This window comes from Pygoscelis adeliae, unplaced genomic scaffold, assembly GCF_000699105.1.
Source record: "Pygoscelis adeliae isolate BGI_AS28 unplaced genomic scaffold, ASM69910v1 Scaffold282, whole genome shotgun sequence".
Lineage (NCBI taxonomy): Eukaryota > Metazoa > Chordata > Aves > Sphenisciformes > Spheniscidae > Pygoscelis > Pygoscelis adeliae.
In genome coordinates this window covers 2,706,418-2,722,220 of record NW_008824352.1, presented here as the reverse complement: position 1 = coordinate 2,722,220, position 15,803 = coordinate 2,706,418, and the positions used below count along the sequence as shown (strand labels likewise).

The 15,803-nt window shown below is 44.5% G+C and overlaps 1 protein-coding gene across 1 annotated transcript in view; it reads left to right on the top strand.

Annotated features, from left to right (window-relative positions):
- Nucleotides 1–13,459, top strand: part of SPNS2 (spinster homolog 2 (Drosophila)) — a 106,080-nt gene extending 92,621 nt beyond the window's left edge. The window contains exons 14-15 of the mRNA XM_009319313.1: nucleotides 11,298–11,344; nucleotides 13,273–13,459. Coding sequence (XP_009317588.1) covers nucleotides 11,298–11,340 — 43 coding nt within the window. The 3' untranslated portion in view covers nucleotides 11,341–11,344; nucleotides 13,273–13,459. The remainder of the gene's footprint in view (nucleotides 1–11,297; nucleotides 11,345–13,272) is intronic.
- Nucleotides 13,460–15,803: the final 2,344 nt, after the last annotated feature.

The window sequence follows — 15,803 nt, the reverse complement described above, 5'->3', positions numbered from 1 at the left end:
TTTCTATATTGTTTTTTCTTTCCTGTTCTGTAGTACTGCAGTGGAGGGTTAAAGCAGTCGTATTTTATTTTCAAACATGACTGCACCCTGTACTTTATTTCTCTTACCTGCTTGATGAAAATTTGTGAGACCCAAGCTATGCTCTGGCATCCTCTGGAAGACGATACATACAAGTACAGTATCTTGCCATGGCAGAGCCCTACAGAAATGGATCAGAAATCTGATGACCTTACTTCTGTTCCCTAGCTCCATCACTGATACCCGTGCAGCCTTGGCAGATACCTGCCAGAAGGCAACGTTCAGAGGTCAGGAGTACTTCAGGTACTTCACTCCTTGGATGTAAAAACTCAGCACTGCTGAGAATTGCATCTTGCGGTCTGTCTAGGTCCTCTTCCTCGCTCATGATGCAGGTAACGTGAAAAAAACAAAGCTTCACCCTAAAGAGCTGCAGAAGAAACGCCTACGTTGGTACTTATTAGAAGCAATGGCTTCGCCAGTAATCGGGAAGAATGTGCTGGTTTTATTATGAAAAGGAAAAAAAAAAAGTCCTTTCCCCAAGCTGTGGCAACTTTTAGGTGCCGGGGCATATAAATCACTGTAATGTAATTAGCATGTAACATGATTCTTTTCTGGGCAGTCAGCGTGAGTGTTGGCGTCTGGAGCTTTGCTGAGCAATGATCCTCTGTCTCCGCACGGGCACGGACCCGTAGGACCACTGATGCTCTGCAGCAGGCGCAGGGTGATTCTGCAGTCCTGTCTCCAGCGATGGCCACTCCCAGTGGTTGCTGTGGGAAAACCTAAACTCACCTAGATTTTTCCTGAGAAACACCACCCTGTGCAGGTGTAGGATAATCTACCCCCCAAAGGATTTTTTTTTTTAATTTAATCCCTGTTTTTATACCTGGAAGCATGAGATTTTCTGTTTTTTTTCCCATATCCTTGCAGAGGTATGGAAAGATGCTCTGGATGGATATCCAAGTCTTGTAATTGTTCGGTCCCTCTCTGCATCCTGCATGATATATGCTGGATATTTTCGCCAAAGATACAGCAATGCAGATCAGGCAGCAGGATGCAACTGCAGTGTGTATCCCTGGCGCAGACATGAACAGGAATAAATAGCTGCACTGATGCAGCTGGTGAGAACAAAAGAATTTAAGTAGTTAACTAGTTACTACTCAGCACGTCAGAGAGAGCATGAACGGTTGACCCATTTGTTTACATGACAAGAACCAGGTTATTTAAACAGCTCTAGTAGGTTTTTCTTCTCTCCTAAAATTAAAATTAAACATTTAATAAGAGAAAAAAATTACTCTTAACACCTTTGATCAGGTGTGGAAACTCTTGGTGAGTAGCAGTGCTGATTAACTTTTCATTTTTAAAGTGGTAGGTACAAACAGTAGAAAGAAAATACTCATTACAGTCCAGATAGTGCAAGCCACAAAAAGAACAGTCCCTAGTCCATACACCTTTTCTGCTGTCTTAAACACGGCACATCTGCAAATTACATTACAGGAAAAATGAGAATAATCCATTTTCAGACTCTGTCTTCTGCCTCACATCAGGCTTATTTTTAGCCTTTTCTAGAACTAGACATAAAATGATCTCCCAGTTCTCCTATTGCAGCAATTTGAAAGTGTCTGACCTTATTTTTGCTTTGCAGATTCTATTATGTGGGGCAGGGGAAGGACTCGCAGAGTTGTCAACCCTCTTTTCTCTGACTTTTCTGTGGCAGCAGTTAAGAGTCAGAAAGGACCCATCAGATGACCTCATGTCGTTGCCAGCAAAGGATAGAGTCCCCTCCATTAATAGTGTCACAGGTATTAAATTGGAATGCTAGTCTCATACACAGCATGTTCCGTTCTGGTAGTTTGCATTACTAAAAAGAATATTTATTCTGTGAAATAATTTAAGATGAATTGAGAGGGTTTTTTTAAAGAGGCTGGACAGTTACTGTAGAGAGACATCTCAGTGCTGCATTGAAGCAGAGTTTGAATTTGAGAATTTCAGGGCCAGCAAGTGAATTTAATCAAACAAATCCCATAAAGGAATATTTGAGGAACAGTTCACTCACTGCTGATGTTCAGCTATTTAGGGGGAATAATATGATTGCTTTGTTTGTTTTTTACTTTACAAAAGAAGAACAATAATTAAATATTTCCTACAGTGATATAAACTCACAATGCTTTTTTAGCCCAGATAAGATGTCTTTGGCCTTTAAAGGCATGTGAATTTACAGCAAAAAGCCCAGATTAGGATGCAGAGGATGTGTGATGATGGAAGAAGAGAGGCAAGGAGTGTGTCCTGGCTATCTGGGAGTGGCGTGATAAAGATGCATAGACTGCAGATGCAATAAGATCAGACTGTTAGATGGTTTATATGGAACTGAAGGGTTGGGAATATGAAGGGAAGAAGTGGTGAAAATGTAAGTAGTTTTATTATTGCCGGAAGAAGCCTGCTCGTAGAGCTGTTTTGGGGTTTTTTTGTCCCCTGTTTACTAGCCATGTTTGCTACTCCATAAATGGAGCTTGGGACTGGCTGAATTTTAAATGCTGGTTTGCTTCTTCAGCTGGGAGCTGCTGGTTTCACGCACATGGAAAATATGGTCTCATATAGAAAAAATACTGATTTGTTCTGTTGCTTTAGTCGACCTGCGGATTTCCTGCAGGTCAGGTAGGAAGATGTCAAAGGTCAGTTTGGTTGTTCACAGAAATTTTGAGCTCAGTCGTGGTCCTTACACGAAATGCTCATGGCACTTGAAATATGCTGTTCAAGTTAATGGTTGGCAGCAGGAACTTTGCTTAAGTACAGGCAGAAGGACTGAGCCAGCTGGTGTTGGCATAGCTCTTGCTAACTGCAAGCTGCAGAAGAGGCTGCAGGCAAGAACTTCATGGTTCTCCAAGCCCTGACATGGTTCTCTCAATTCCCCACATACACTGCCCTTTTGAGGTTAACCTCCTGTGCCACGGAGAAAGGAAAACAATGTTCCTAGCCTATTCCTAGCTACTTTGAGTGCTGTTCTACAGCAAGAATGGAATTTCTCCCTGTGCCTGCAGTTATAGGAAGGCAAAGCTTTCTTCTCCAAGAGAAGCACCAGATCAAGAACTGCTTGGAGTCCTACTGCTGTCTTGGCTACTCACCCTCTGCTGCGACCTTCAAGAAGTCAGATGCTGTCCCTAAAATGCTCATCAGCGGTAAAACAGGATTAAAAGCACTTGCCCACAAGGTACAGGGGGCACTTAAACCATATGCTTATGATGGATTCAATATGTTGATTTGCATTGTCATTGCAAAGGACAGTTCTCGGCGTGCAGGGACTTTATCACGCAGGAATATATTTTAAACTCACGCTAAGACAGTTTCTTTGCTAAGGCTGCCCTGGCACAGATACGAAATCTGATCAGATCCCACGCAGGTGACTGGAGCACTGAACAGAAGGCAGCCTTCCAAGCCAGAAACCCTTTCTGACACAAGGAAACAGAACAAATCATGAAAAATTCAGCTCTGGTAGCCTGTTTCCTGAAGCCTGTCACGGTCACAGAGCATATTATGAAGGTGTTGACTTTTATCAACAGTAGATGACCTCTTCATGTGGAGAAATCTGCAAGGCAGATTTTCAGCAAGCTGTGATTGTAGGTGTGTTAGAATAATTTCCTTGTGGTTGGGTCCTTGGCCTGAATGGCATCTTTTAGTCAAACAGGGACAAAACTGTTGGAGTATTACTTCCAGTGCTTCAATAAGGAGTGTCTTAAGTGCTCTGGCTTGGTCGTTCCTAAAGTTGCTGCCAGACCACTACCACATGCCAGAAGAGGGCTTGGCCCAGACTTAAGCGGAGCAAAACAGAAGGACGTTTCCCCATACCTGGTACCTGAGAGGTTGGCGAAAAGAGCTGTATCGTGAGGCAGTTATTTTGGAGGGTAAGAAGTATGTGTCTAATCAAGTGGCATCAGGAAGCTCTACAGGATTTTCTGTTTAAGGATTTAATGAGATCATACCTGCTTTTTATGTCACGTTTTATCCCCTTTCCCATTCAATCATGCCAAGAAAAAAGCAAGACCCTCCACTTCCTCTTTCCTCCATTATTCCAGTGGACATGAGAATATGATGTTACCCACATCTTCCATGGCACTAAAAATCCCACCGCCTTAATTCTGAGCCCATCAATATCTGGCAGTAGTATACATACAGGGACAGACTCGGGCACAAAGTTTTGAGGGCTTCAGAGACCCACATCTTCACTAACTTCAGGAGTCCACATTAGCATACCACCGCAGAGCAGTAAGGCAGACTTGTCTCTGGAGTTCATTTCCATCCAAGTCCTTGATACCTAATGAGTGCTGTTAACCGCTCGTCTTCACATCTGTTCTGTTGCAGCTGCCTGGAAAAATAGAAGGAAGGGTTATTGATTTTTTCTTTATGCCCGTTTTCTCCTCTGTCAAGATCTGCGAAAGAGGAAAAATAGAAGCTGACCTATGTTTCTTCCTCTGGAGGCAAATATGCTCAGCACCTAGATTAAATGAACAGATGGAAAGTACTAACAGAGTCTGCGCAGCTTTAAGGGGCTGTACCGAATAGAGAGGAAAAAATGTATTTGCTGTACATGATTATCATATCCCGTTTGCTAAACCCACTGACGCGCAGGAACAAAAGGGGATTTAAGCCAATTCATTTCTTCAGTGCAGCTGGCGGAGCACCTGTCACCACCAGCACGAAGCTCCTGTCGGGCTGTCTCCACGAGAGAGCTGCTGCTCAGTACAGACTGATCCACCATTTCTACCTCCAGAGGGAAGGGCAACTCTACGCCAGCGGCCGCCAGGAAGGCTGCTCACAACCAAGTCCTGTTTGAGCCTTGCTTTGGAGCCCTTCAGATTTACACAAGCCCCAGGCTGCTTCTCTGGGTAGAAATGAGTGAGCAGAAGCAGCCAGCAGGGCTAAATTAAGCAATGGTGTCCTACTCCAATGCAAGCTACTCCTATGCCTCATTCTTTTGTTAAATTTTGTTAGCGTTCTGCTTAGTGTCCTGTTCCTTTAGCAAACTGACCTCAGCTTCCTCAAACAGACCCTGTTCCTGGGAGGCTGGATGAACCTGTCATGATGCATCAGGAAGCTCAGTGCATAGACTATTTTTAGCTGTGCCAGTCCTGTCCCTGTACCACTCGCTGGGATCTTTCTAGGTTGATGTAGTATTATTGCTCACCTTTGACGCATCTTCGCTTTCAGTGATTGTTTTCAGCTGCAGCACACTAGGAGCCTTTTAAATCAAAGCACTGCGTTTCTGTACTAATGCATGTTGTTAATCGTGGGTGTCTTGTCCCAAAGTTACTGACTTAACTGTCAAAATAGCTTGAGTTCAGTTAAAACAGGACATGTTCTCTGGAAACAATCCTTGATTTGGCTGTTCTTACACCCTGCTCAGGAGGTAAGAGGTTGTACTAAGGTTTAATGTTCTGCAGCCATTTTTTAGGGAGGAGATGGAGGCACAAGCGCACCTAGCAGTTTGTTCAGCATCTCGGGAGAACTCTGTTGTAGAGCGGGGAACCAAAGCCAGCTCCTTCCAACTGCAGGTGCAAATGGCAACTATACTTAAGTTACTGAAGGACAGTAATGGCTAACATATTTACATTCTGCGCTGCTTGATTAAAAACTCTGTATAATGAAGGGCATAAAAGGTACACACTTGAACTGGAGTCTCCAGCCTGTTGGTTTTGCTCTTTGTAAAGTGTCTGGCAAAAAGGTGGTGCATTGATGGGACCAGTATGTTACACTCGCAAGTGTGGTAGAGAGCCAAGCTGAAAGAGAACCCTGCAGCAGATAAGACCGCTGGGTTTGGCTTCTGCAGTGAGCAAAATAATAAGAGAAAGCAGAATAGCTGTGGACAACTTTGATTTGTTTCAGGGGCAGAAATCTTGGCATGAACTCAGTGCCCACATGCGCGGCCCTGTTGGCGTTGTGCATTTCTAGATGAAACTTTGTGCATTTAACGGAGTTTGACCGATTCAAAGTCCTCAAGGGAAATGTGACAAAATCCCAGTGAAACGCAGCTGTAAATCCCCCTGTGGTAAAATATTGGTGAGACGAAGCAGTAGGGTCCGTGTAGAGCACGAATGAAGTGTGACAACATATGAGGGGTGGTTGGTTGTGTATTTAAGGTGTTTCCTGGTACTGTGTTACCTGTTTGTATTGCTGGCAGGCCAACTGCAATAAGCCTTATATCCTCTTGAAGCTGACTCTGTTTATGAGGGCGATGACAGTATGCAGACAGCGGTGGAAAATATGAGTGGGACGATCTGTAAACTTGTGTTCATTTCCCTCCTTTGTTTACTAAAATGTTAATGTGTTTTGGCAATTGGCTTCAGCAAGGATTTACTTAAGGCAGTTGATCCCTGCAGTAACAAGGTGGTGGATGAAGTGGGCGAGTATGTAAAACACACACTTTCCTGACATTTCTCCCTTTCTGAATCAGAGTTGGTAAATTAGGAGGTGGTGGTTGTGCAGAGAGAGGACTTGGCCTATGCCTAAGGCCACTTTATGTTCCTCTGCCTTAGTGATCTCTTTCCTCCTTCTAGCTGCAACTACACTTGTCCTCTCTAAGTGTCAGGGAGACCACAGTGACAGTATTACGACCCTAGGATTTTAACTTACCTGATGGACCTGAGCTTGTGTGCATTTGAAGATCAAGAAATCCAAATTGGAAGGCTGCCCCAGCTCTCCTATTCCATAATTATTTTGTCGGTTATCTGCAGGAATACAGTGGTAACAATAGCATGAGCCAACCTCGTGTGCAAGCGACTTTCTGTGTTCATTCATCAGTTGATAAAATTCACTGTTACATCTGAAAGTCATACAAGTGTGGAGCTACAAATGATAATCCTCAGCCTCTGTTTTTCTTGCACAGGTTCAGACAGCAACATTAGATTTGAATGCTACTGATGAGGTTCAGTAGGGGGAGATTTGCAGAATGCTGCACCCGGCTGGGCTGCTAATCATCACTGATACACAGGTAGAGTGCGTCATTGGCTCGAAGGCCTTGATGCCAAAAAACCCCTTTAGCTAGCTGTATTTGAACGAGAGATTTTTTTTTCATAGATTTGAGGCCATAAAGTCTCATTGCCTTTCAAGGATGTCTGTCCATGTAAACATTTCATCACCTAAAATTTCTGATGTGTTCACAAGGTCGTTTGGAGAGGTTTACGCCCCCCTCCCAGCAACGTCTGAGAAAGTTCAGACAGGGAGGAATCTGCTGAAGGGTGCCATTAGTGACTGTTACGTGGTATCCCTTCCTAAAGCGCTGCTTCAAACAGGCACTTTATAGCATATTGCATGGTACTTCAGAAACACAGAATTCTCTCCAGTGAAATGAAGGAAGGAGAAGGATCCATAATCACAGGCAGGAGTTGCTGCTAAGTACAGTGATCTAGCTGCCCCTGTAGCCCCAATACTCTTGTCTGCTGAATGAGCTCCTGCTAGTCAAAAAATGAGTTATTTGCAGGCTAGAAGGACCCCACCGAAGCATTTTATTGTCGGTTGTAAAAGTTAAGTGATGTTAAGTACAGCAGGCTGTAAAAATTAGGACATTATTTCCTAATATGCTTCTCTGTTACAAAAGCCAGAGCCTGACTTGTTTAGATATCAAGAAAACAGGGCTTTCGGAAAGCTGTAGGATACTGAAATATGTGTGTTGTTTAAGCTATGTATGAGTCTTAACATTAAACGGTGTTGGCAGCATTCACAAAAGCTTTGTTTGTGCACAGCCTTTCTCTTGCAGTCTTGTGCATGACGGTGCCGCACACACTAGCCTGCAAGTGTGTTCTCCTTCTTGACGTCCTGTTACTTGCTTGAGTTTGAGCTCATGATCAGAGATGTCCATTCATGGAGCTCAAACATCCAGTAGCCTGTAGCTTATGGAAGGTCAGTGGCACGTACATCCTGCCACTGCTTCTCACAACTTCACCCTAAAGTGTTGGAGCAGCTGCAGGTGAGAGGGGAGATCTGGGTTTTATTCTGGCTGGCACAGGGTGGAGCAGAGCATTCTTGGATTGCATGTGGGCAGCAAAACCTCTTTCAAAGGCCTCAGAAGGCCCGGATTGTGCCGGGGACTGTACAGCAGTGCTGGCTGTATTACAAACCGTCATCTCCAGTGTCTGTTGGCTTGGTGACCAGCTAGACTGAAAGGGACAGAGCATTTGGAGAATCATCTCTGCACAATTCCTGAAACAAAGTAGAGTATAGCTGACCTGTAAAAGATTCTGGCCGCTCATCTGTTATCTCAAATTTGTCGTCTTTTTCTTATGCAGTTCTCTAACCGGCTGAGGTGCTGTGAAATTAGATCCATTTTACATAGTATAAATATTTAACAGCTCTAGAGCATTTGGTTTAATATTAAACAGACAGTCTTATAAATACTTCAGTATTATAGATGCTGTCACACTACATGGAAATGGTTTGATAGGATCTAGGAGAAATATTTAGGTTTGACAGGGGAGGAAATGATGGGGTTAGAAGGAGTCAGCCGCATTTTTAACTGCTGGAGGAGCCCGTAAAAACAACTAAAAAAGTTGTACAGCTTCTGTTCTTGAAAGGCAATTTGGGTAAGTTTCCTCCCCCTCAGGAAATAACAGAGTGGTTCCCACCCCGCTCTCTTCAAGGAATGAAAACATTCACAATCTTGAGAAAACACTGCAGAGAAAATAGAACAATTTAGGAACCAATGTTTAGTCAGCAGATATCCCCAAATCGGAAGCGACAATCTATTCAGTGTGGGATTATCGTTATTAGAAAGGCAAGTGAGACTTAAACAGGGATTTGGATGCTCTTAAGTCTTGTTAGCTTAAGTCCATGTACTACATTTTACCACCTAAGAGAATCTAAAATTTATTATTAGTGTTTCTGATTTAAAAAAAAAAAAAAAATTAAAAAATTCACAGCTGACCTGCTGCCACCTGTAAGCTGAGCCTCGTTGAAATCAGGCTGTGCAGAAGCCAGTGGACCACTGTCTACAACACAGTGCTTCAGAGAGAATGAAGACTGCACTGTCTAAAATTTGGGAGACTATTTCAGTTCCCTCTTCTGCCCACTAGCTTCCTATGTGATCCCTGACAGTCACTTCTCTCCCCAGCAGCTTCTCAAGTCATGCGGGGTCTAATTTCCCTGTTTCTTCTAAATGCGTTTCAGGATTAGCCCCTCTAGGCCTCTGTTCCCATCTGTAAAAGAGAGGTAAAGCAGAAGTTGAGAGAAATGTGTTAAAATGCAAAGAATGAGTAACTCTCATGACTTGGGACAACATAAGTACTTATGGGGGAGGTACATTTCATCCCATAGGAGGCTGAACTATAAGTGATATACGGAGGAAAGTCTTGTGTGTGTTTATGGTTCATCCGTCAGCAATGCAGGTGGGTTCTGTGTGCTAAAGAGAAAGCAATGGCAAAACTAACTTTTTCTGTGTATATTCTGTATCTTGTAAAAATGTGGAATCAATTGCATGTTAAGGGACATGACTTTCAAACGACATTACGGCGCATTCAAACATCTGAAGTTTTAGTATTCTATGACAGCTTCCTAACTGTCATAGTTTACTTCCTCCTGAAGTTGACTGTAGCATTACAAGGTAATCTGTTTTCTCTCTGATGTACTCGGATAGTTAAAGCACAGTTGCAATGTTCAATGCAAGGTAATGTCCAATGCAGTAGGGTTACCAAGAACGGTAATTCTACGAAGAAACTTGGGTCAGCTGCTGCATCAAAAATATTTCAGTTTATAGCCTTGAAAGGCAGAAAAGGCACAGAGGCTTCTATGCATCTTGGAGACAAGCTTTCTGTGAGGCTGGTGTGAAGTTAAGAGCTGTAGGCCCCAGGTCAGGGCCAATTTCTGATGCAGAGATTTCTTGGAAGGTCTCCCCTAACCACTGGTTAATTTTTATCCTGGAACACGTGTCTGAATCCAGCATCATACCCTTTCAGCAAAAAAGAGTGTCCTGGATCAGGTATGATGTCTGGTGAAGAGCCACAGATGATTTTTAATGAATCAGCATTTTCCAAAGGAAAATGATGTTTCATTGAGAAGTTCTTATCTGGTAGGACCCGAGGCGGAGATGGTTTCTGTGATCTTCCCTGTAAACCTGCCCGGGTTTTTCACTGATTCAGAAAGAAGCTGTGCATTTGCATGCGATGGCAAAATCCCGCTGCAATCCTTTAAGGTATAAAATACTGCTGTTTCGGTTTATTTGTCCTGTTAAGTTAGCACAGCCAAATGGCACGAGAAGACTCTTACTGTGTGACTCAGGTTTCTTCTCCTATTGGCCAAGTACAGCTAGAGTGCATTTGGGTAAAAGCACTGAAACGTGGCGACGTCAAGCCAGGTCCTTGAGCGAGGTGGGTTTTTCCAGTGTCGTTACTAAGAATCCAGGAGTTCCCACTGAGGTCAGTGAGCATCCAAGATAGAAAGCAAGTCCCAAAGGCCTTAGAGTCCGAGGGTGACTCGTCTTTCTTACAGTCCACACAGGCCCTGCTGTGCTTAACACTACCAAAGGCGATTGCTCCTGTCCCCAAGTAACCACGCTCTGGGAAGGCATGAACAGCGTGGGAGAGAGGGAGAGAGGTGATCTGCTGCAGCAGGGGAGCTGTTGACGAGGAAGGCTGGATTGCACAGGGCACACACTGCGATGAGAAGGAGCAGGTCTAAGGGATGAACTTTGTAAAACTATTGCTGCCTTTTCCCTGGGTACCCCAGGGAGCAAACAGGAGCTGTTCCCCTCGCTGCCCTCAGTAGCAGGAGGTGCAGGACAGCGTGTTGCCGCAAACAGCTTCTGCCTGGTGACACTGCAGTCCCCGCTGGACTCCATCCATCTCTTGGGAGCAGCTGTCTGGAACAGCAGCAGGTCTTCAGGAGATGAAAACTGAAAGGCAGCTACTTTTTTCTTAATTTAATTTTTATCAGTGGTGACTGTTTACATTTATGCTGTCAGTCTGAAGGACACCATTCAACAGCCACTGTATAAACAGTCTTGTTACTGGCTTAGGGAAACAATTGCTACGTCTGAATGCCTTTGGGACCTTCCTAAATCCTTGTCAATTAGTGTCAGCAATGTTACTTGGCATGTTCCAGCAACTGTCAGAATTGCTATCAGACACCACTGTGAAAGGGTTTCAGCTTTATACCACTGTGCAGGACAGTTATTAATGTCCTATCTCGTTAGAAACTGTTAAGCAACAGGAACCTGGATTTAATAGGCTGGTATGTTTTTAGGAGCCTGTTTCTTGGCTAATTGCAGCTCTCACATGTCACTTTTGTTTTCCCTTCACCAGGGTGAATCAACTTGTGATGCCACCAGCCTCTGTGAAAGTCTGAGACGGTGAGTGACCCAAACCAGCAATTGGTCTCAAGCTACCCATCCGCTCCAAATCCCTGTCAACCCATGTCTTTCCTTACAAACTGGAAAGAAGTTAACCTTAGACAGCCATGGCCTGCACCTTTGCTACCCTCAACCCAAATCGGAGCAAATCAAGAACAGGGAAACCAGGGGTCAACTCAAGTGTCCTCTGTTGCATTGAGTGGCTTCCAGAAACCTGGTGCCCCCTTCTTTGAGCAGGTAAGGCCATGCAACCCCTATCGACTTGACCACCAGCAGGTCTGATTGTCCGAGGCCAGAACTTAGGTTTTGCCTGAACATATCTTGCGTTCACAAAACCTGCTGCTGCATTGCTCTTGGTGCAACATCTGCTCGCTATCAAATGACCTTCCCTAGCGTATTCCAAATTTTCTGCAGAAAAATGCTTTCTGGCAGCACGTGAACTTGCGCGTTGTTGCTAGGACTGTCCCCACTGCAACCCTTGATCCAGGGTGACAAAGCTGAGGCCTCGGCAGCGAGCCAGAGGGAGAGTCCCACTCCCGCTGCCCTTTCTTCTCCCTTGTGTTCATGCTATTCTTATCACTCACCAGCAGTCACAGCATTGCAGCTCAGAGCTGCAATGTTTGATAAACACTTCCCAGCATTTTACTGTAGCCAAAATTAATTAAAGCAAGTTTTTGAAGAGGAGATTTCTTTCCCATAAATTAAATGCATTGAAAGAGTAATCATAAAATCAGAACTCAATAACACACTTAAGAATGGCCTTTTGGGAGAAAAGATTTAATACAATCTCTAGTACAGCAGATGTGTTATTTCCACAGAGGGGGGTATATTCTGGTGTAGGCTAAGGATATAACAGGCCTGCCTGTACCTTGCAGTCTCTGGGCCGAACGTGTACTCACACATTATTATTTATCAGTACCTTGTAGATAATGGTGCTTGTTTGTTTAAAAAAAAAAAAAAAACAAAAGGCCTCAAAAAATCAGGGAGCAAGTATTAGGTGGTGTTGCTGAGACTTGCCTTATAAAACACTGAACACTTGGGTCCTGTGCACACCTAGGTTTTTCACTGTGCTTTCTTCTCTTTTGGTCCAGTTTTATACAGGTTGAGAGAAACCAGGCCATCATTACAGGAATTTTTCTATAACCCAGCAGTCACTGATTTTTAAGGTCAGGGGCAATTTCCTGCATAACATGGAGCACAGAACCTCTCACAGGAAATCCTGCAGCGAGAGAACTGGTTATCCTTTCCACATAATCTAGGAAAGCTGCTGGCCGCTTAGATATGCTACAGGACGCACAAGTGCTAGCTCACCAGTCAATAGATGTGCTGATGTTGCTCTTTAAAGCAAGTGTGTACCACCAGCATGCTGGGAGAGAGCCAGCGTCCGCTCTACTTGGTTAGCAGCAAGACTGATAGCTGAGCTCTGCTGCTGGGGATGTGTATGCTGGACTCGCCCCCCGAACTGGGCTCTCCAGAGGACAGCAGTTTTGAAAATGACAGTTTAAGGCAAGAGGCAGTCCCTGTTTTCATACAGGGGTTAAAAACAGTCTAGCAAAAGTTAACCCTGTTACCCACCGAGCTGTTTCAACCCACATCACAAACAGTTGTACCTACACAACTGACATTAAACAAGACATGGTCGATGCCCTTAAATACTACGGACAGGAGTCTAAACCTGTTACTGGTTCACCTCCTTAAGCAGATTGTGCCCAGATCACAGTGTATTTGTGTTTCCAATTCCAAAAGCCTACAGTACATCCCAAAGTGCTGTCTCCACAGTGGTCAAGCTTTGCTAGCCTCCAACTTGCATGGAGGCAAGGGGTCTCTTAGCTGGCCTCCGCCACGAAGCTGGGGTGCATGCGTTCACCATTACCAATCCATTCCTGTGACCGCCCCATTAACCACGTTTTTCTCTTCCCTGTTTGCAGTTGCCAGTGAAGGAAATGACATATGGACTGCTGCTCCCACCACCACCGCACCGATCTCAAGCTCGAAGCCCTTCCGTACTGAAAACCAGTGGATCCTTCAGCTCCACACCACCCTGGAAGGGTTATCCAGCACCAAATCAATCACGCCACTCCAGCCTGCAGGGTCAGGCACCAGGAGATGAGCAGGGCAGCCTGGAACACAAGTACTTCTTGAGCATAAGGACGTTCACAGGTTCCTCTGAGCATCGAAAGCAACTGTCCGCTGGACCCACAATGTGCTACCCAAGTGAGTGACTGTAGATTGTGTATATGGTTTTAGTTGTAGCCAATGAAGTCCGCATCATTTATAGGGCAACTTACGTCCTATTGAATGCTGCTGTTCTGTCAGCACTCCCACACCCAGAGACTGCACTAGTTGGGGACCTATTCTGTACATCACCTTTTCTTTAACACTGAAGGCTCAATTCAGATTATTATTTTTTATTTAAATATGTCATAAGATGCTTTATCTCTGCTGAAGACATTAGATGACAGATATATATATATATATTTAGATACAGTTTTTATTTAAACATTTAAAATCTGGAGCTGCCTGTGCAACCATACCAGACATGAATAACGTCCACAACTCTCCTCATCTCAGTGCCCTGGTATCAGGCCCTGCAAGGGCACCGCAGGGAGACTTCCAGTGGATGACTACCTGTCACCTGAGGCTGAGCAGTGGGACAGAGGAGAGAGTTTCGCTGCACTGGGTATGCTGGTGGTTGTTACAGAAAGGCCCAGAAGAACTTTGGACAGAAATACCTAGGGACTCTGGAGTTTGCTCAATATGCTGAATTCAGCCTTGCCTAGGTTTTTAAAGTACCAAAATCCATCTGGCTGAATTGCTTTACCTAAGGCCTGGTAGTGCAATACTGCTGTGCCAGGGACATCATGCTTTGTTTACATGCATATCACATTACATGTACTGTCAATGCTAGTTCTCCCTCTGTCAGTATTTTCAAAGCAGGTGGCTGATGCTCTACCATAGCCGTTCCCTTTGGAACAATGCTCAGGTTTAATGCACGCCCAGCCCCATGCACAGTCCCAGACCACTCGTACTGGGCTGTCAGTTGGTCACTTTTATCTTTATGAAGATGCGTTTGAGATCTTTAATATACAAGGCCAGTGTCTGAGCTGCGTTAGTCTCAAATGCAGAAGCGTGTGTCTGTAAAGCAGTCAGAGTGCCATTTCACTAGTCTTGTTTCCTGCACTTGGCCTCCACAAGCCAAATTTATGCTATGTCATCTTGATGCTGCAACAGTGTGGGGAAGGCAGGGGAGCAAGGGCCCTGGCGAAAGGCAGGCTTCCAGAGAAGGGGCATTGGTTCAGTGAACTCCCCGCTCCCTTTTTTCTGTTTAGAGGTCTCCCACAGTTTAGATACTCCCCTCCAGTTTAGCACACACCTCGAGCAGGTGAATGCACCTCACTCTTGTGCTCATGTTTAACAAGTGGCTGTGGTTGGGCTGGTAGTAGGACTAAATCAGCAAAGCAGATGCCAAACCAGGACTGGATGCGAGTTAATCAGACAGCCAGCTTCCAGACTCGTGGTGTAAGTTTGTTCAGAGACACAGGAAGGTACTGTTAGTAAATCTGGGTTTTATCTCCCATTCACTTCCAGGATGTGCTAGGACCTACAGTACTGCATTGTAGTAGAGATGGTAATTCCAGTTAGGAGCAAACTGGTTAATATTCACCACATAGCCAGTCTCTGCCCAGGCAGATGGGTTCTGAGAGTGACTCCTATAACAACGTGAGCCTTTCCTCCTCATCAAACTCCACTCTTCTGCAAAGGTTGCTCTGTCACCTAAAATACCTTAACAATAGCTTTAAGATTTGGCTAAACAACTAGAGCCAGAAATTTTCCTCGAGTGCCTGGGCATCCTCTGGAGAACAGCAAGCGGGTGCTAGAAATAATAAAGCAAAGCAAATCCAAAACAATGCTTCATTTCCCACCTTGTGCCACTATTCACATGCGTAGGGGAAATACCGCCTCTGTAGTCTAGGAGCCAAACACTTGGCTTTAAAGGCACATGAATTTCTGATTCCCACTAAGAAATCCCTTGTTAAGCTGTTTAAAAAGAAACGAAAAGCAACAATCAGTCCCTTCATCTCGGAGACCAAAGAAGATTAGCCACATTTCCTAAATTGCTCTTCTGATAGGCTCTCTCTGTTGTAGCATTTACTGTCAAAGTTCAGAGATTAGGAATTGTCCTTAAACTTAATTCTCAGGAGTCAACAATGAAAAGGGAACTTAAGTTTTTGTAATTTCAGTAGCTCTCCTTGTTCGTGACAAGCCCCAATCCTTGTTAGAGAAGCACAGCGCTGTTACAGGAGGCCAGCTTTATCTGCTGCGCATATGAAGGAAATTGCTGTGGCTTTCTTTTTAACAAGGAAAGAGGGAAGGGAGCAAGCAAGGGAGTGAGAAGCAAGTCCTACCTGCAGCAGTTCCACACCGAGAGATCCCTGAATCCCTGTTCCCACGTGTTCCA